Raw genomic sequence first — 21,024 nt, forward strand, 5'->3', positions numbered from 1 at the left:
GCGCCAGCCTAGCTCTCGTAGAGCAGAGTATTACTTCTGCATTCAGGTTAGCTCTTGCACAGATGTTTGAATGCTAAAGAAGCTTCCCGTGCTTACTTCTCCCTCCAAACATACCCACACAGGATTATCGCTGGCTAAGCTCTTCTTCTTGTGCAGCAGAATGACAGGAAGGGATCTTTTCCAGGTGTTGCGCTGACTAGCTCTTCAGGTACTGGCACCTACAGGGTAGACCGTAGGTAATGCCTCGTTGCTGCAATAAAAGAAGCCAGAAGGAATGATCAGTTCTGTTCTCAGAACATCTGGGGAAGGCACCTGTGTTATGTTAGATACTCAGTTGTGCTGGACACTTCATAGCCTTGACATCCTAACATAAAGTACCTAAAACATTATAGCAGGTACAAAACCATTACTTATTCTCCTAGTTGTCTTAGCATAAAGGAAAGCAAATCCTCCCAAAGTATTTTAAATAGATTCAGTACAGGCACATGAATGGCTTGTTTCTTTAAAGAGTTCTACAGCAGAAAACTGCAGATTATTTTCTTTATTATTTGAATATAATGGTCAGAAAGTAACAGCAGTACTTGGTGGTTTTCTTTTTTCCTTAATCCAGATCCAATTTGTCATCCTCTTTCCTTCTTATTCCTGTGAAAGATGCATCGTATGTATTTCTTTAGACTTTCTGTGGAAGCCCTGATGACTCAGAAGCTTCTGCTGCTATGGCTGTTTTAAAACCTGGAATATTTAAGTCATACTTTCTTGTGCTTCATTACTTCAGAGACTGGTCCAAAGCCTATTAAAATAAATTTTCAGCTCTGAATTAGTTGGTGTTTTGGTCATCATTTTCATTTTGAGGGAAGAAGAAATTTAGTTCTAAATAACCACTTTGTCCTCTGTAGAGCATCCCCAGGAAGCATGGAAAAGCATTAGGTGGTGGATCTGCCGTTTCCCAAGCTTCAAAGACACTGAGAGGACCACTTTTATTCTATAACTTTTCAGCTCCCATCCAGCTTTCAGCAGGTGAATGCAGTCTCCTGATAGATTAGTTTGTGGCCAAGGTGAGCACGTCCTCAACAACCTGGTCTCCTTGGCAGGAGTATCTTAGTGTTTGGGACCACAGCACTCTGTGGGACAGTGCTTAGTCATTGACCATCATTCACCCTTCATGAATTTTAATCCAGCAGCAAAGGCATGAGGCCACAGCAAGGCACATCCCAGCCTTAAAACCGAAATGGAGCTTGCAGCCTGACAAAGATACAGATGTAGTTCACAATCTCCAACAGCATCTGTAAACTGTACATTGGCAAATCCCTCGTGTTGGCCCAGGGAGGCATGTCCTAAGATGTATTTTCTGGTTATCTGGTGAGGTACACAGGACTTACAGTGTCTACTCCCTATCTGTAAATGAATCTTGGGAAGCATATATGTTTTAAAAACTACTGGTTTTTTCTATTTATTCTGAATATATGTATGTCTCCACTACTTAGAAAAGTTTATAAATCTGAACAGGTTCAGTAATGGGAATAGCAATAAATTTCCTTCTTTGTGATGAAGAGATAAAACTACTGCTGCTCTGTGTCTATGGATGGGGGAGATTATTTATATTTCTAGTTCTATTTTGGGCTGTTCCAAGCAGCTCTGCTGTACAGGAAAGGTGTCTCTAATCAGCGCTCATGTGACTCAATTGACTTCACTTCATCTCTAGGCCAGTCCTTAGGCCTTTCTTATGTAGCAGTATAGGCACAGCTTCTGGATCTCATGTCAGCTCTGACTCAAAGTTGCTGCTAGGATCAGTAATGACATTAGTCTGATTTCACAGAGACAAAAAAGTCTGATGCAAACCCTAGTCTAAAGAACAGCTCCAAACGATTCTATTATTGAAATACTGAATCAGCAATAGCAACAGTGATAAACATATGGAGGCAAAGCGTATGGTAGACAAATGACAAAGACACATTACATAGTCTAAAAGCACTTGGCAACTAAAAATAGACCCAGACACTGCATTTGGATCTCTTTGGGCTGACTCTGGCATCCATGTGGAATAAAACTATCTTCAGATGCCTCCAAATTACATCCACACAAGTTCTCTTTCTTTCTGAGAACTGTTCGTAATTTCAATGGGGGCTACTCAAGCACATAAATTATGGCAGAGCTGGAACATAATACTGCAGAAAAGAATGCTCCCCAAAGTGCCTTGCAGTGCTCAGCAATACCCATAAGCTGTGGAAAAAAAAAAACCCAACCAACACAACCCCTCGGACTGTGAAGAAAAGATGAACCAGATGCAGGGCTGTGATCCAAAGTGTGGTGAAGATTTGGGTAACACCTTCTTTCAGGGAGAAGGAAAGCTGTGGGAGGGAAGAAAACAAGGGACACTGCTTTACAAGAAAAGATCTCCGGCTATTTTTGATTCACCTTTACTGATTCTGAGCTCAAGCCAAACCACTTTCACTATAAAATGAAATATGATCCCTCTGTATTTGGTGTTGTCATGTAAATTTGTTTTATTTTTATATTTGACAAATACTGTTGGAATAATGATTCTTGAAATCTCTCTCACAACAGACTTGATTGACAGCTCCCTAAGTGCTGTGCCTTTTATAGCATAACATAATTGACAACCCTTAGGTAGCTAGCTTATGCAGGCTATGAAATGGAGTGTGCTCGCTCCACGTTTGAAGAAAAGTAGGTGCAATGAAATAGTTGTTATTATTAGCTTTTTAAAATAAAATTTATGTTTTTGCATTTAAGAAAGCGAGACTTCTGGATATATCACCCTCAAGCCTTTCAATAGTGATGAAAATGATCAATGCAAAACAATTTCTATGTCAAAAAGCACACATGTGCCATAAACTATCTAGAAATTACTTAACTGGAACAGAGTTAAAATACTGCTGAATTCTCTGCATTTTTAACATGCTTTTTGTTTTTCTCAAACACATACTGATCCGCTTCTGAAACACAAAGCTTTCTGCCAAGCCACCCTTCTCCAGTGCTCTCCCTAGCCAAAAACTCAAGTTTTTTGTTGAACACTGGACCTGGGTGTTCTTAAACTTCCCTGGGTCTAAAAAGAATCCAGAAATTGCCTCTGGCTAGGCTCTGAGGAAAATTCCCAGCATGCGGATTTGCTGTCTACCATCCTCAGGCTCTGCCACCCAAACACTCAGTCCCTGGACGAGCACTGGCAAACGCTGTCCCTTTCGGCACAGGTGCCCCAGAACTTCAGCCAAAATACTCACAGGAAGAAAGGCACAGGGGAAAGAGAACAGAAAGCAGTTTGTAAAAACAATAGCTTTAGTTCAGAATTGAAAAACAAATCTACTCTTTCATTTCTGTTGAGGGAAAAACCCTAAAAAACATAGGTATCTCTTCAGAAGTGGATTTAGATTATGGCATCCTGAGTTTTAACTCTCCTACAATTATTTGCTTTGTCTTCCGATTCATGGAGTCTCCTCTCCCTCTCTGCTACAGGTTAGCTTGTTATGTTGCACGGCAGCAGACCCAGGTACATCCTCCATGAAGTCCTGCCCTCTTCTCCTGCATAAGTTTCTTGTATGTCTAAGCCCAAAATACTGCCTTCAGCTCACTGCAGGTCAGAAGACTTTATAAGGTAAGTATCTCTGCATCTTTGCCCTCTCTTTCTACTCTTCTGTAAGCACCTATTATTGGCCACTGCTAGAGTGAAGCCATCAGGCCTGATGGACCTTTGGTCTGACCCAGTACTGCCATCCTTGCCACCTTTTCATCCGCACCTATGAGGCAGTGAGCTGGAGATCCACACATCTCCATCACTGCCGCTGGGATACCTGTTTCTCAAGCAACTGGTTTTCACACTAACCATACAGGAACCTGAACTCATGCTGTCTACAAATCCCATCTCTGATTACAAAAGAAAACCCTGAACCTCACTGCAGGACTGTCTGTATGTAGGCTGGTAATGTAAGCAATCAGCAAATTTGGACTGAAGCTCATCCTTAGGTTTGTGCTCAGGAATTTGCATATACTACAGATGTGCCCCTCAGGCTGTCCCCTGACCCGTGCACGTGGCAGGCTCAGCCTCGTTTCCTTATTTTGCATTCAGCAATTTTTCATTTCAGAAACATCAAGCCCCACACAGAAGCACCAATTTTCTTAATGTCAGGCTGTCCCTGAAAGACAGCACTCCAAAGCTTTTATCATCCCAAATTATATGCTTACCCCCATTACCTAGTCTCAAAACAAAAGCAGGTAATGTGCTGCAGGCAACAGTCCCCAGTTCTGTGACTGTATAGATCATGATTAGCAAGTTACACGAGTATACGGTAATCAGGTTCACAATTTGAACAAGTTCACCAAGCTGAACACTGCCCAGCCAGGCTCAGAAAGGGCATTCCTGCCACGCAAGAGACTAAAGATCCGCAGACGACTTAGCAAAACGTCAGGGTAGTTTGCATGGATTAGGTAAGCATCTACAGTCTGTCAACTATATGCAGAGATAGAAAGAGAAGCCCTTTGGATTTAATCTTGGGATAAGTAGATTAAACATGGTTTTCTTGCATTTCCTTCCACCTCTGTCTTAATAAACTTTTGACAGAGGGATGGGGAATGCAGGGGCTTGAGTACGTAAATAACTCCTGCTCATTTTCACCTTACCTTGGCTTCTGCTAAAAACTGATTTTGAACTGGCAAACTCAGGCTCCTGCCATTTGAGCAGAAGTGGCAATCCTTCCACTAGAAGGAATCCTTCTGGATTGTGTAAGCAGTCCCCACCATGGAAGTACATTTTCTTCAGAGCATTCCCGAGTAATAACTACATGCACTTGCACTTGGCTATACGATCAGTCTAGAAACTGGTCACCCAGGCATCTCTGTAGAAGTGTCTTCCAGGGTCAAGCAAGCCCAAGTAAACTCCTTGGCAGCAGCAGGATAGTTGGGAAATACACCTGAAATCTGTGCAAAAATCTTCCACCTTGAAGGGGCAGCCATTAATTTCTAAGATCCAAGATCTAAAGGTCCAAGAGAGACACAACATGGCCCATGTCATTAAATGCTAGACTCCACACATACCAAGTTTCCATTCAGCAAGTCATGACAATAATTTTGTAACCTCAGACTGAAACCATGGACTGTTTGGACTCTCATGTCACAGCATCACAGAATCACAGAACGGCAGGGGTTGGAAGGGACCTCTGGAGATCACCTTGTCCAACCCCCTGCTTGTGCAGGCACACCCAGAGCAGGGGGCACAGGAACGCGTCCAGGCAGGGTTTGAATGTCTCCAGGGAAGGAGACTCCACAGCCTCCCTGGGCAGCCTGTGCCACTGCGCTGGCACCCTCACAGGGAAGGAGTTTTTCCTCATATTCAGGTGGAACTTCCTGTGTTCCAACTTGCGCCCATCGCCCCTTGGCCTGTCCTTGGGCACCGCTGAAAAGAGTCTGGCCCCATCCTCTTGACACCTGCCCTTCAGATATTTATAAGTATTGACAAGGTCCCCCCTCAGTCTTCTCTTCTCCAGGCTGAACAAGCCCAGGTCTCTCAGCCTTTCCTCATAAGAGAGATGCTCCAGCCCCCTGATCATCTTTGTGGCTCTCCGCTGGACTTGCTCAAGCAATTCCCTGTCCTTCTTAAACTGGGGGGCCCAGAACTGAACACAGTACTCCAGGTGTGGCCTCACTAGGGCAGAGTAGAGGGGGAGGATAACCTTCCTGGACCTGCTGGCCACACTCCTTCTTATGCACCCCAGAGCACTGTTGGCCTTCTTGCCATTGAAAACATGCTCCAGAGTGGAAAAGCATTTATGGTTTTTTTCACAGTGGGTATAGGGGCTGACAGACTTAGGAATCTGGATTTACATCAACACATTTCCAAGTACAAGTGGCTGATATTGTATCGATGGCCCTGTTCCTCAAATTTAATTGACAATTAATTATACGTGGGGAATGAAAACCATTCACTCCAGCAGTGCTTTGTTTCTGTAGAGCTGATGGGAGTGCGGGGTGACAACTGCTTAGTGCGGTGAGGACCGATGAGCCCCTCCGCGACTGAACAAAGCCAGGCTGTGGGGCGACAGATGGCAGATGAGATTCACCACGGGCCTTGAAGAGGCCATACCACCTCCGGCTTTCTCCACCGCTTCAGCTCTGCTGGATGCTCCTAGAGGTGGGTCAGTGGGACTGTGACCCTAACCCAACCCTCTTTTTTTCTTGTCTTTCGGAGAAACAACTTCTAACCAAACACCATCCCTATACACCCTGTGAATCAAAGTGCGGCTGCTGTTCCCAGTGCTTGACCAGGTGTGCGCAGGAGAAAGACACTCCGCTGTTCTCCTTCAGTGCAGCCTTCATAGCGTTCACTTGCATGTATCTGAGCCAATAAAAGTATTGATGGTTTCATTTTCACAGATGGTAACCGCAAGAATAAATGCACCTTTCCAGGTGGCTTCTCTTTGACCTCCCTGTGTAGGTGACTTCCCCTGCCCACTGCCAGTTTTCTTATACCCTATTTCATATCCCGGGAAGGAAATTGTATTTATGTCTGCATGGGGAATAGCAAGAGGAACCCATGAAAAATGTGAAAAGAGAAACAAACCTGGAAAAGCAGAGATTCACTTCTAGATTTTCCCCTCAAATAATAAGTGCTCCTAAAGAGAAGGCCCCAATAAGTGTAAAGTAGAAGGTTTCTTTAACCTTCTTTAACATTCATTTCCACTTCTCTTGTGGTACAAAACACTACTGCCAAAATCCAATCACCTCTAAGAAGGGTATATACTATGCAACTTGGGGGAACGATGAATGCTGTCAAGCCCCCAAGGTTCAGCATCCAGATTAACATCACCTTGTGTTGTGGTTTAGCCCCAGTCTGCAACCAAACACCACACAGCCACTCACTCACTCCCCCCTGGTGGGATGGGGGAGAGAATCAGAAGAGTAAAAGTGAGGCAACTCATGGGTTGAGATAAAGACAGTTTACTAGGTAAAGCAAAAGCTGCACGTGGAACCAAAGCAAAACAAGGAATTCATTCACCACTTCCCATCAGCAGGCAGGTGCTCAGCCACCTCCAGGAAAGCAGGGCTCCATCACCCGTAATGGTTACTTGGGAAGACCAACACCATCACTCCAAATCTCCCCCCCTTCCTCCTTCTTCCCCCAGCTTTACATGCTGAGCATGACATCATATGGTGTGGGATATCCCTTCGGTCAGTTGGGGTCAGCTGTCCCGGCTGTGCCCCCTCCCAACTCCTTGTGCACCTGGCAGAGCACGGGGAGCTGGAAAAGTCCTTGAGTAGAGTAAGCACCACTTAGCGACAACTAAAACATCTCCACATTACCAACACTGTTTTTAGCACAGATCCAAAATATAACCCTATGAAGAAAATTAACTGTCCCACCTGAAACCAGGACACCTTGGAAGGTGACAGTATTGATACCACCCCCTCCCTCAGCGACAGACAACTGCTGCACCTCTGAAAAATGGCATTTTTTCCATGGGAAAAAAACTTCAGTGCTCGGGTGAAACATGCTTTTGGCTACGACTCTCCAAAGTAGCGGTGTTGCACAAGACATGCTGCAGTTTCCAACGCTACCAGCTTGAGCAGGAGCCTGGGGTTTAGCCTCCTCCTTCACAGGTGGGTGCAGGGGGGCAGAGCCCACCTCAGGAGACAGGCGCACCCCCCTGGGGCCTGCTGCTGGCCTGGTCCCCAGCCCAGCCGCCGCCACGCAACTTCGGAACCATCATTTTAAAGGTCAATCTGAATTTTAACAACGCTGATGGGTTTTACCTTTCCGATACATCTTAACAACCCGCTCCCCACCTCCCAAACACCGCCCGCCCCCCACCCCACGCCGCGCCAGGAGCCAGCCGGGCAGCGAACGGCCCCGCGAGCGGCAGCGCGCATGCGCGGCCCCCGCCCCGCCCCCCAATCGGTGGGGCCGGGGCCTGCGGTAGAGAGCCGCCGTGCAGGGCCGCGCCGCGGGGCGGTGTGGCGTGGCGTGCCGTGCCCTCCCCTCCCCTCCCGCCGCGGGCATGGCGGCGGCCGCGGGGCGCGTGCTGCGGTTGGGCGGCCGTTGGAGCGCGGCGGCGCCGGGCGGGCCGGGCGCCCAGGTGAGAGCCGGGCCGGGCCGTTTCCCCTCTGCCGCCCGGCCTGCGGAGAGCCCGCCTGCTTCGTCTTCTGCCCCGCCGGGCCCTGCGCGGCGGCTCCGTGCGGGGGCAGGAGGTGGGCAGGAAGGTGGTGGCGGCGGCGGCGGCGGCGGGGGGGTGGTGTGTGGGGGAAAGCGAGCGGCGGCGGGAGCGCGGCCGGGGCGGCCCTGCCGGGTGTCCTTGCTGGGGTGACACTGCTGCGGTCCCGGAGGCCCCGGATGGGCCGGGGTGCGGGGCCGGGCCTGCCCCTGGGCGGGCCCGCGGGGCGCCGGGGCTGCGTGAGGGGGCGGGCAAGGCGAGGGGCCGGCGCCGCCTTCAAGGCAGCCCCGCTGTGAGCCGGGCTCGCTTCTCGTCATGCGAAGAAAAAGCGCGGTTAGGCCTCGCTGTATTATACCGCACCGCTGGCATCAGCGCGTGGACCAAAGCCGAGGCGAAAGTGAAGTCTTCTTAAGATTCATGAGTAAGTGGTAGTTTTCTCGGTTGATCATCTTGAATTGTGTTTGGCCAGCAGGTAAGTAGGTAACGAAGCCTCCCAGCTCCCACAGCAGAGAGAGAAATGCGCTTACACAAGTGCAGTAGCTTATGATTAAACAGAATTAGCCTCTTGTTTTGAGAGATACTGAGGTTCAGCTGATTGCCGTTTAATTAAAAAGCTTAGCTGCTGTCAGCATTGAGGACAGCCACCACGTGTGTGCAGTGGTGTTTCATACACCTGTATATATATTTAATCAGTGACCAGCAATGGATAAAAAGACATGCTGGTAACGCTTTTTTACAGACTAATTTAGGCTAATAAGGGCTGAAGAACTGTTCGGTGACTGAACTAAACCAAACCATGGGGTAACAGAAGATAGATGCAGTAAGGAAATGAAAGGCGATACTGGAAGGAGCAATTTGAACTGTTTGTGTTGGTTACCTCTAGATTACCTTTACCCATTAGGAGTAAAGACCTGGTGCCTGTGTGGGTGGTTCTTCATGCAGCAGTCAGAAATACACGTGCTTCACTTGTGCAAGGAATGAGAAAGAGAATAAGGCTGAAAATACTTTATTCCAGCTGAGAATGAAATCAAGCATTAGTTTGTGTTGCCCTGGTTATCCTATATCAAAGGTATGATTATGGCAGTGACTTAGTTTTCCTGGCCGGGAACCTGCTTGAGTTTGAGCTCAAAATGATTAGTATTGTAAATGAGGAAATTATCTCAAAGGAGGAGTCACTATAGAAGGCAGGGCTGGAAGGACTTTGAGAGATCATTTGTTGACTCCTCTGGCCCCCAGAGACGGGATCAGTACCTAAGCCTATAGCTATATATAAATCATCTAACTGTCCGTGAACCAAAGGGTATGAAGGGAACTAATGGGAGGCAGAGCCCAGGAAACTTAAGAGACACTTCTTTCCGTTAGGTGTAGTTAACCTGTGGAACTGTTTGATGAGGATGTTCAGGATTCTAAGCATTTATGTGACTACAAAAAGCAACTTAAGAAATTTGGAATAAAAGTCCACTGAGGACTGTTAAAAACAAGATATCAGCATGTCTTTGAACTGCAGATTGCTGAAGACCAGGAAAGTGTCTTGGGAGAGTTATCACTACTTGTTCTCTCCTTGTGCCTCTGATGCCAGCTGCGGTTGAGGACAGGGTGATAAGTTGATGTTCGCTTGTTCTGCTATAACCATTTCTTACATCAAGCACTTCTCTGTCCTTACTGTTAGGGAACTTTTTTGTGATGCGTATCCTAAAAATCCCTTGTTGTAGTTTAGTTCATTACTTCTTACCTATCATAGTGGGGGAAACAGTTTAATTTCTTGGGTTTTTGAGTATTTGAAAGTGTCTTGCATTGGGAGAGAAACTTTGTAGTTCCACTTCCTTTAGCTTTGACTGAACCACAGGTTTAGTTTCCTGTTCTTCTAATAGGCAAAACATAGAGATTTAGCACACTTTATAATGAAAAAAAAAAAAGGTCTAGCTTAGTTGCTGCCAGTCACTTCTGATGTGATTGTATAGCTCTTCTCAAAAGACGAGTTCAGAGTACTATATGTGCTATTTAATTTGGTTGGGTTGGGTACTTAATCTAAATCACCGTGGATGGTGTATGTACTGATATCAGAAAGAGATGATAGCACTTTGGTGACAGTCTTACAGAACTACGTGGTTGGAACGGAGTAGCTTTTTCTGCAATTGTTAACTAAGCAAGAGTTGAAGAGCCTGTTAGTAGTTGATAACTTGTCCCTTGAAATAACCGCATGTAAATTTTGTTCCCCATTATGCACATCTGACGCTTGCCATGTATTTATATGTTTAGAGCTATCTTTTATTTCCATAGTATACAGTATAAGCAAAACTTAATACACAGATTTGGTCAAATATGCACAGAAAGTCAGTTTTCTGGGTGGAGGATATGCAGTTCTACAGTTACCTGTCAAGAGACTTCATTTTGAGAAGAAGTTTCATCTGATTAAATACTTCGTGAAATCAGGTATAAAAAGTAATATAAAATCACTTACGCATATTTGCTGACACCTTGTGATACTTCCTGATGTTTTTTACAAAATGCTATGTAAAACATGAATCTGATACTGGTTCACCTAATTAGTTCATAGACAGTTCTGAGATTACGTAAATATTGTTTAAGTAAATCAATTAAAACACATTTTTGTAAAACAGCACACTAGAGAACCAAAACTCGCCTATTGAGCAAAAAGTAATTCTTTAGAAACTCAGGATAAGTCTGAGCATTTACGTTCTGTATGATTGCTACATAATACATGTTTTCCCTTGTGCAACAAGTGACCACAGGACCGCTGTTGGCATCTGGTATGTCTGCTGGGTGCAATAGCGCTAGTTGTGCCAGTAATCAGAGCAGTGGACCCAGGGCAACTTTAGTCATGCATGTTGATGTGGTTATACAGCTCCAGCTCCACATCTCCTAGTGAAGTTCTACCCCAAAGATAACTTTTTAGTACAGAGGTGTTTGTGCACTGCAGGGTTTTGGAAAAAGAGATAGTTAAGTCCGCCAGCTTAGAGTATGGAAGCAGCATGAAGATGGTGCAACTGCATGTGTGCCACATCATTTGTGTCGTCTTCTATCTCTGTAACTATGTCATGTTGTAAAATGGACAGTGTTTTCTCTTGAATTAAGCCTCTGTCTCCGACTCCCCTTTCCTCCCATTCCAAAAGTACAGGAAGTTTGATTCCTCTGTTAGTGATACATGTTGATTTTATATACTCCAGTGAACTCCAGTGAAACAAAATGAACAGGATGAGTGAACAGGCAGGTCCTAGTTATTTCTCGTCTTGGAAAAAATACTCCAGAGAAGCTGAAGTTGTCTGAAAATGCTTATTTTTTTCTAAGGCAAATTTTACACAAGCTGCTTTTTCTATAAATTTACCATCTCCCTGGAAAATCAGGATTTGCCAAACTGTTTTAATGCTAGCTTGCTCAGGAAAGGGTCGGGAGGGGAGTGTTAATACCAAGGAGTTGTGTCCAGAAGTAAATGCTTTCCCTTCTCCCCTGTCCTGGTGGAAGAGCTAGTTATTTCAGGAGTACCATTAATAACCTGTATTATTTAAAAAATGGTGAAGCTGTTGTCTGCAGTAATGCTTTACCAAATGTCTAAGAAGTGAATACAAACCTCTGATTTCCTCTATAAAGTCAAGAAGCATTCTTTCTTGTTTGACTGAAATGCCAGAAGCATTTAGCTGTGCTTTGCAGTTCTTGCCTGTACCACCCATGAAATAGTACTCTTATCCCAGAAGAGGTGCCCAATACAATAGATATTAATTTGCATAAGAGGCTGTTTTCTAATTATGAACAGTTTGTGTGTCCAGGGACTTTTGATTAGTGACGAATTGAAACTAGGGAAGAATATGAATAGCTTGAGGGAAGGAGGACAAAAATGAGAAAATTACAATAGAAATTGACAGGAATAAGATGAAAGCAATCTTTTTTAAAGTATTCTGTTTAAAGCATAGCAGAGAGAAAGCAATTTTGGGCCAAGTAATAAGGAATCATATGTTCATTAACAAGAATTACAAATAATTAGTTACTATTAAGACAAGTAAGACAGAAGATGAATTGAATTCTTTCCTGAGGAGTGACTAGGAGAGAAGAATAGGGAATATGCACAGATACCTCTGCTTTCCTTACTGTTTTCTAAGGAAATGACCTGAGCCTTGCCTGTGGAAAATGTGTACATTTAAAATTCTGATTATTTTTCTTTTAATTTTGTATATGTCAATGTAACCTCACAGAAAACATGAATATTAAAAAAAGAAAAGGAAGGGGAAAACCAGGACTAGCATTGCATATGATACATATAAGCTGTGAAGAAAACAAAGCAACAACAGGCTCTTCAGCACCAAGTTCTGCCTTGGAGCTGTTTTTATTGGTATGTACTTTTCTGAGGTACATACCTTAGGGGACATATCTTTAGCTACGTCAGGTTGTAAAAGTGTTGAGGGTCAGTTCTTTCCATTCCATCTTGTGTGACCTTATTACTGAAAGATTACCTTCTCTGTTAAGCCGTATTGAATTCGTAGGACCTATCCTACAGCACAGGCATGTGCTAGACATAGGTTTAAGGCAGGGTATTGTAGTCTTCATTCCAAATTGAAATTTCAAATTTGGTTGGACTGTGAGATGGGCTCACTCCGCCTTGTGAAAACGCACTGTCTGCTCATAAAGCCAAGCCGTGGCACGTTGAAGAGGCTGGAGAGAAGTGTTTCTCTGTCTTTGCTTTTCTGTCCCGCATAACCTATTTTCCTGTGATTCCTTCCCTCTGTCCACAGAAGACCACACAAATAATCAGTTTTCATTCAGTTTGTGGAATAATTAAGCTGCAGAGGACTTTATTTTGTCTCTCCAACATTAGTACTAGTGCATAATATTGGCACTAGCCCAGAACTGGGGCATTACAGCTCTGTCAGTGAAGCTCCTGTTTGAAATTAGTCACCTTAACTACTGATTGTCTTCGTAGAAATAAAAACAAACCTGTGTCCCACAAAGATCAAAAGATAACTGACCCCAGAGTTATGACTTCTGAGCTGGAGCAATGCTCAGTGGTGTTTGCTGGTAAGAACTACGCCACTAGTTTTCAGATGGTGAACGAGCTTAAGAACCATTCTGACACTGTGAACAAGGAAGGAAGGAGCACTTCATAGCCTTCCCAGAGCCTTTAGCAGTGTTTGCAGCCACATTCTGCAGGCCACTAGAGAGCTGCCCCACAGACTCTTTTCATACTTCATTGTGGGGTGCCTTTAGGTGAAGACAAACCCTGCTTACTTGCTGATAGATTATTTTCTTTTAAGACTGTATCTGTTGATCAGTGCTGTGTTTTGCTTTTCCTGGATGTTCCTGACACATTATATTACATTTCTTTCTGACAGAAAAACCTTCTGAATTAATTGTAATGTGTGAAAATGACTAACTTTTAGAATGTGTTTATCTGTTTATGGGCATTAAACAATTGGAAGAAAATGGTTTCATGAGTAATACTGCCTTTTCTGACTTACTGTAATAAGGTGTTGAATCTTGTTATAGGTATGAATGGCTTGTTATACTATTCATTTTATTTAGAGCTCACTATGCCAGAAGTATAAACCAAATTTTCCACTTTTTTTTTTTTTTGTTTTTGTTAGGTGTTAAGGCTAATCTATACTACTACAGCAGCGCAGAGGAAAAATGTAGGAGCCTCAGGACCTGAAAAGTACACAGAGGCATTTATTAAAAAACAGATTGAAGAGTTCAACCTAGGAAAGAGACATTTAGCCAACATGATGGGAGAAGATCCAGAAACTTTTACCCAAGAGGATATTGATGTAAGTACAGTTGCTCTGTTGGAGAAGTAATTTACTGTAGAGTTTCAGATATTGAAAGCACTTTACTTCAGCATGAGCCCCTCAGCTCTCTGTGAATTTTAATCAAACTGTCAGAATAAGAAAGAATGCTACTGTACATTGCAAACATTGCAACTGTGACTGTGAATAGAGATTCTACCCCTGCTACTGTATGAGGTCAGACATCACAGTATAGAACTGTATACCATATCTTGCTAAAGCACAGTAGGTTCTTTTTAAAAGTCCTAATGGATAATCCCCTTGATCTGAGGTTATAAGAGGCATTGTAAAGGTTTATGTAGCGCTTCAAAATGTTTACCCGCAATTTGACCTGCTGTGTATATTTAGGTCAGGTTTTCTTCTATGCTACTGTGGTTGCTGGTAATGCAAATTAAGTTTTATAGGATGTTTTACAACTAACACTCTGGTTTAACTTAGAGATTTTAATATAGACACAAATTTAAGTTTGTATCAGTAGCTCCAAACATACTATTTTATTGCCATTCCCTCTGACAACTGACAGATGGGTGGCCCGCTCTTTCTCTGTGTCATTTAGGCTCGTGTATAGATAGTCTGCCTTTCACTCAGAAGGGTGTTTTGTTGTATGGATTTTTTTAATGTCCCACCTGGTCTTCACTTTTGTCATTCCTGTCTGTCTTTATCACACATCAGAGGTAGGGAGGAGAAATGTCATTTGGTGACATTCACTCTTACGTGAAACTGTGTGAAGTCTCATGGCGGAAGCTTTCTCTGCGCAGCAGCAGCACTATTACTATAGCTGTGGCAGCACAGTATATCAGCAGGTCCCTTAGGGTAGATGAAGTAATGTGGTATGTGCCAGAAGAGAGGTGTGCGTGGTTTAGTTTTTTCAGGGGGAGAAGGTTGTTTGTTGCCTCTCTGTGGCAAAATTCTGTCAGCATAGCTGTGTCCACATAAAAGGTCTTGACAGCATGCTTATGCCAGGAAAGAGAACTACATCTGTAGGTTGTGATACAGGCTGATTTCAAACACATTTGCAAGCTTCAGAACTAAGTTCTGAAAACTTCTCTGAAAATAGACAGCAAAGAAGAGAAGAGACACACAGTTAATGGTCTGCTGAGAAAATGGCTGAAATGAGACTAGAGTCTCATCGTGTATCAGAAAATCCATAAGGGAAGCTTGACTTCAAGTCACAAATCTGTAGGAAATCAAGCTTTATGAGTACAAAGCTATGCACCGATACAGCGACTACTTTCATTCAGAACTCTAGCTATCTTCCACAGGCAAGTGCCAATGCAGAGGCCCTTCCAGTCTCAGTGTAGAGTGAGTAAGGTCCTGTCAACAGTGAAAGTATTCATTGACGCATTTGGGTCAGCAGTAATAGCAGCCCGCTTCTTTACGTTGGCTTTCTTATTTCTGTACAGACTGTAGAATTTCCTTTTCTTGTATTTTTCATGTTTTTTCTTACCTTTAATGACTTTTATCTCTTTGAGTTACTTTCTTGTAAAGTACTCATACACGCATCTGCCACCAGAATACCTCCCATGTTAGTACAGTATGATGATGATGCTAATAGTTCAGTTTGTTTGCCCAAAAGGTTAGTGGTAGGAGGATGCATTAATCTGCAGTCTGGCTTCCTTCCCTGATAGGGTCTACGGGGAAGGTTTACGGAAAGCAAGACTGCAGGAAATGGAAAATGACTGTATTGAAGTAGTGGTTTCTTCTTCATGAATCCACAGCACTGTGATCATTTGCACAAAATTAACTGAGGTCCATCATTAGTAAAAGCAGATTCATTCTGGAAATTAGCTTGTACAAATGCAGTGCAGGTGACAAGTATGGGACCATTTTGCAGACTGTTTCAGAAAAGATGGAGGAGCGGAGCCAAAAGTGTAGTGTTTTGTTTGGTGATACCAAGTATCTGTGGTACATGTTTGATTTCTTCATATTCCATCAGGTGTTGGAAGATACTTAGAGTGTGTAATAGTGTCTGCTATGCATAATTAAATTTCTGTTATAAAAATATAAAAGCTGCTTAAGCACTGCCAGGAGAATTATCAAGCTTTACATTTTGAACAGTAATAATTCTTTCTGATGAGTGCATATATACCTACACGTCTTCTACTATTAATCAGTCTGTGCAGTGTATTTCAAAAGTAGACATCATAGGATTCTGTCCCTCACTGGAGTTTTAGGTATAGTTTAATAAAAGCTAAACCTTGTGAAGTTTTAAACAGGAAAATAAGTTGACTTACTTGCTAATCCTTCTGGATGTTGTGGAAGCAGAATTGCTTCTTGCTGATACTTTTATTTAGGAATGAAAAGTTAAGCTGTGCATTACAACTGTATTTCTGGAGGAGAAAAAAAAAATCCAGCAAATTGATATATAACTCTGCAGAAGTCTACCAATTGCTTTTTAATTGGTATTATAGACCTTACTCTGAAGCTAGGATGTTTTATTCTCCTATGTGTGAATATGTGCTGTGAAGTTTCTCTAATTGATTTGCTTTGCCCATTCCATTTGATGTATCATTTTTCACAATATTTCATAATTTGTGCTCATTTCTAATGAACAGAGTCGTTAGGACAGGCATGTCTAAGTACAACTGACAGCTAACATTAGGTGCCAGATGCAGTTTATAAAGCTATGTAGAACTGCAGAGAACAGTTTAAATAAATTAGCACCTGTACATTAGTCTCACTTGCTGGTAATTTATAAGCGAATCAGTAGAGATGACATTTAGGTAAGTCATTGATCAAGTTAACAGCTGCATACCCACTGCCCAGCTGGGATACCTAATTAATAGAGATTGCAGTCCTGACCTAGTGCTTTTCCCTGGTTGAGCCTGTAATCCTTTTATTTTGTGCCTTAACTTTAACTTATGATTGTAGTAAACAGCCCACCTTCATTTCCCACTGTCAGTTCTGTGATATTCTACTTTAAAGCCTAGAAATCTAAGTAAGATTAATACAAGAAAAGCGTCTTAATCTTCAAGACCTATTTATATGCCAGTATTTTTATTACTCATTTTTATTCAGTCACTAAATGCTCTCCCAGATAGGAGCTCATCATAAAGCAATCCTCTTTCCCTGTAGGAGTTAGTAAAACTCAAAAGCTAGAGGTCTATGTTCGTTTTCTCTTGTTGTCTGCCTTATGACCTAATAGATTGTTGTCAAGCAGATGGAATAATTTGAATCTAGAATATACGTTTATCTTCACTAGCATATACATTGTTGCAGAAGTACCAGTAAGGTTAACTATGAAAATGTTAAATGTGGAAAAACTTCCTTCCTCAAAGGGTATAGTTTGTTTCATTGAATTAAGACTTCTTTAATGAAAAAATAGGTTGTATCCAGTTTTTTTAAAGTGGCTCAGCACATCTGATTTCTAAATAACATTAAATTTTCGCAATACGAAGTGTTAGAAATGAGAGAATATTGGCATATGTGAAGTGTCAGAAATGTTATTCAGAACAAAATGAATTTCTGAACTTTCTGTTGTCTGCAAGAAGAGTGTGTTGTCCAGCATTGTCCTTACAAGGAATATTGGAGTTTGTGTTGTTTTTAAAATAGTTGATGCTAGAATGCTTCTTTTCAACTCTTTTTTTTTCTCCAGTGGAGCCAGACACTGCATCAGTAATTTCTTTCTTCTTCATCAAAGTCTGTCTGAACTGATGACTGCTGTATTTTTTTTTATTTACTCTTTTTTTTAAATACTGTTCGGTGGTTTGAAAAGTTGAAATGAAGATAGAAATAGTGACTGTTTCTATCAACAGGCTTTAGCTGTTTTTTCCTCTCTGCAAGCTCTGGACAAGACATTAATTTTTGTTTGAAAATGATTAGTTAGCATAAAAATAATGTAATGTTTAAAAGAATGTGGGTTTTTTCATATAATGCTACTTGTTGGTGGTTGTTTTTTTTAAGTGATGGGGTTAAAATGATATATCACTGTGAACTTGAAATTTCTTTCTGTCCAAGCTAGAATTCAGCTTTAAATAAACAGTGACAAATGATTGTGAGGTGGTTTCAATAAATTTCAGTAGTAGTTAGAGGAATTTGTTTTAGAAGGTAAACTTAGGCGTGTCACTGATTTTTGTGTGGTTTTTTTTTTAATCTTTTCTGTCTTCTTAAATAAAAAAGCTATTTCAGAGTTAACAAAAATGGGACATGAAATGTTTCATTCATTCCTGATTCTACCCCAAATATTCTGGAATTCTGGACGCTGAAAACTTAAAGAATACTACCAATGTGGTTAGCAGGAAAAACAGCTGTTCCAGCAAACATTTCAATGGCTAAATAATGTGATTCAAGAGGCAAGGTTTAAGAAGGGAAGTGGCTCTTGTGTGATCAAGTTAAGGAGTGGAAGAAGCTGAAACAGCTATCGCTCAGGTGTTTCGTTAAAATGTTATGGTATAAAGTATCACTTCTGACTTCAGTGTTTGGATGACTGAAGTTTCGTGTATATTTAAAAAGGAATGAGCTGGATTCTTGAGCCCTCTGCCAAATAGGATGCTGCTGCAAGGGAACCCCAGGGTGGAGTGTTTTTTTTTTCCTTTCTATTTGTTTTCTACAAAATACCTTTTCTCACTGGATGTTACTTAGATAACTATCTTTGCACATATTTTGAGTGGTGCAAATTGGTGGAATGTTTTGTGTTTGAGCAGTAGATTTAACAAAAGTGTGAGAAGACACTTGGGCAAGATGTTTGCCCTGCCCAAAACTCACTCACTTATGGCAGGTTATTTAAGGACTAAACTGTCTCAGGCTCCTTCACTTATCCCAGTATGTCTCAACTCTATTTAAAGTATTGAATTCTTAATTTCTGAAGACATTAAAAAAGAACCCTTACTGACTCAGCGGAACTTGTTTGACTCAGTCTCTGATGTTTGAGAAAGTGAGGGGACAAAACTTCTTGGCTTGTAGATAGAAAAGGAAGTAGGTTCAAAAGTCAGCATGTGCAACATGCACAAGGAAGAGCAAGAATGAGAGTGTGGCAGGTATACTGAATTTGCACAACGTGCCACATACAGTGCTGAACAGATTATTTAATGAATTGGTTTGCATGTTTGAAGGACTGCCAGATAGGGCAGGAATGGGGATGGAAGCTTGTTCTCATTATTCCAGCTGGCTTGAATTCAAAGCTATAGCTGCAAGTGAAAGACACTGTGGTCCTGTGGGCAGTATATTGAATCATCCAGATCCTCATCACGTGATGTAACAGTATTCCTTTTAGTTTAACAGGAATGTTAAGTTTACCAACGCAGTTTACGAAGTGTCTGATGTAAACCATCTTGTTACTAATGTGTATTCATTATGATCTACTGTTTTTAAAGGTGTGACTACTGGGTCTTTTTCTTGTTCCTGCACGGATCAACATTAGAGTTTGAAAACAAACACTTTCAAGTCCTGTAAGGAAATGGCTAAATTTTTTTTAGTAACATAGTAGAAGCAGGCTGTACCCATTCTACTTTTTTCCAGTAGTTCATGTAATTATTTTTGGAAACACCATTGTGTTACTAGGTACCACGATTTTTAATCACGTTTCTGCTGAAAATAATTAGAATATTTCATATTTAGAAAGTTGTGCTTTACTTCCAAAGACAATGGCAACAGTGTGATTTAACAAATAGAATTGTGAAATAGCAGCCCAGAACCTGTGGAGGCTAGAGTGGGGTGAAGGGATCTCGTATGGCTGAAATGATGACCTGAAGAAAGTAGTTCTTGGTCATATTCAGCATGTTTCCTTTCTCAGCTAGAGTTCAAGTCAAATTAAGCACTAGAAGAAGGATATAGGCCATGACCCTTAGGCTGAAAACCACTCCTGGAGTGGAAAACTGCAGTTAAATCTAAAAGGGATCTAAAAGTTTCTTGGGAACTTTACTGCTAGCTTTTAAACCTTGATTATAATATTTTAAGAGGGATGTTCACCTGATTTTTGTATGTTCAGGAAAATGCAGAATGGGCAGTTAATTTTCTACAGAATTTTGACTTGAGACATGGAGATTCCTGAAAGGAAGCCTCTCTTCCAGATCTGAAGACATTGTCAGAAGATTTCAGGAAAACATGTCATGGTTATTTATGCGCTCCAGTTGCGGTTTGGAGAGACTAATTCTGATGTCATTCCTAAGGTTGATCCACCATCTTATTTTATTGCTAGTAGATATGGGTGTTGAGAATTACAGTTTTTCTGAAATACCCCTCTTCTATAAAACCGAAACACTTGCATAGACAAAATCAGCTTCTAAAAATGAAGTTTCTCAGAGGCAGACTGACTTGCTGTGTAGCTGCTAAAAGTACAGCCTGAGTACACAGCTATTTAAAATTCAGAAAAAAATTCCAAATAAAGTTGAACTGGAGTCTCTTGCATCCCAGGATAGATCCTAATGGGATGTAAAGACAAATACCTCATCCTTGATTACATTTTCATAAAAAGGGAGAAGGCGGCAAGGCTCTACTTCTTTCAATTTTGGAACAACAGAAAAATGAACTTATACAGTGAATTATTACTCTTTGGCTAGTTGTTGTGAGGAGAGCTGAAAGTAGATGTTAGGATTTCTTAATGCAGGGTTTGCTTATGCTTTAGCATGAAAAACATGAGTATACACTCAAGCAATATAAAGTAAACTTTTTGGAAGTAGAAGGTCTAAAATGGCAGCCACTCTCGGTTATAAATGTTGAATTGTTATATTTGGCATTTAATAAGGTGTCATAGTTACAGTAACTGTTTTGACTGAGACTCTGGAAATGCTTGTATAAAAGACTGTCTTAAGTACACACGCAGTCAGTCTCAGTATCCTGTAATAAATTCTTTTAATATCTTATATAAGGTGTTTGTTTAACATCATTTGGCTCACAGCAGATTTCTCTATTGTCATCATAATTAATCCCCATTTGTTCATAAATAGGTGTTCGCCTACTGTGTGTATGCATAAAATGCCCATTGACTAACAAATGGGAATACAGTAGTCACTAAGAGAAACAAAATTACCATTTCATAAAATCAAGTTAAGCCTTTTGTTTGCTTCAGAATTCTCAAAATTTCTGTTCAGAATGCCAGTAGGGGATTAATGAAAGTAATAGGTTAGGTCTTTTTACAC

At 41.8% G+C, this 21,024-nt stretch overlaps 1 protein-coding gene across 1 annotated transcript in view; it reads left to right on the forward strand.

The window, feature by feature from the left end:
• Nucleotides 1-7,916: 7,916 nt before the first annotated feature.
• MRPS9 (mitochondrial ribosomal protein S9) overlaps nucleotides 7,917-21,024 on the forward strand; it is a 33,370-nt gene continuing 20,262 nt past the window's right edge. Inside the window, exons 1-2 of the mRNA XM_064439443.1 lie at nucleotides 7,917-8,081; nucleotides 13,751-13,930. Coding sequence (XP_064295513.1) covers nucleotides 8,004-8,081; nucleotides 13,751-13,930 — 258 coding nt within the window. The 5' untranslated portion in view covers nucleotides 7,917-8,003. The remainder of the gene's footprint in view (nucleotides 8,082-13,750; nucleotides 13,931-21,024) is intronic.

The sequence above is a fragment of the Phalacrocorax carbo genome, chromosome 1 (assembly GCF_963921805.1).
Source record: "Phalacrocorax carbo chromosome 1, bPhaCar2.1, whole genome shotgun sequence".
Taxonomy (NCBI): Eukaryota; Metazoa; Chordata; class Aves; order Suliformes; family Phalacrocoracidae; genus Phalacrocorax; species Phalacrocorax carbo.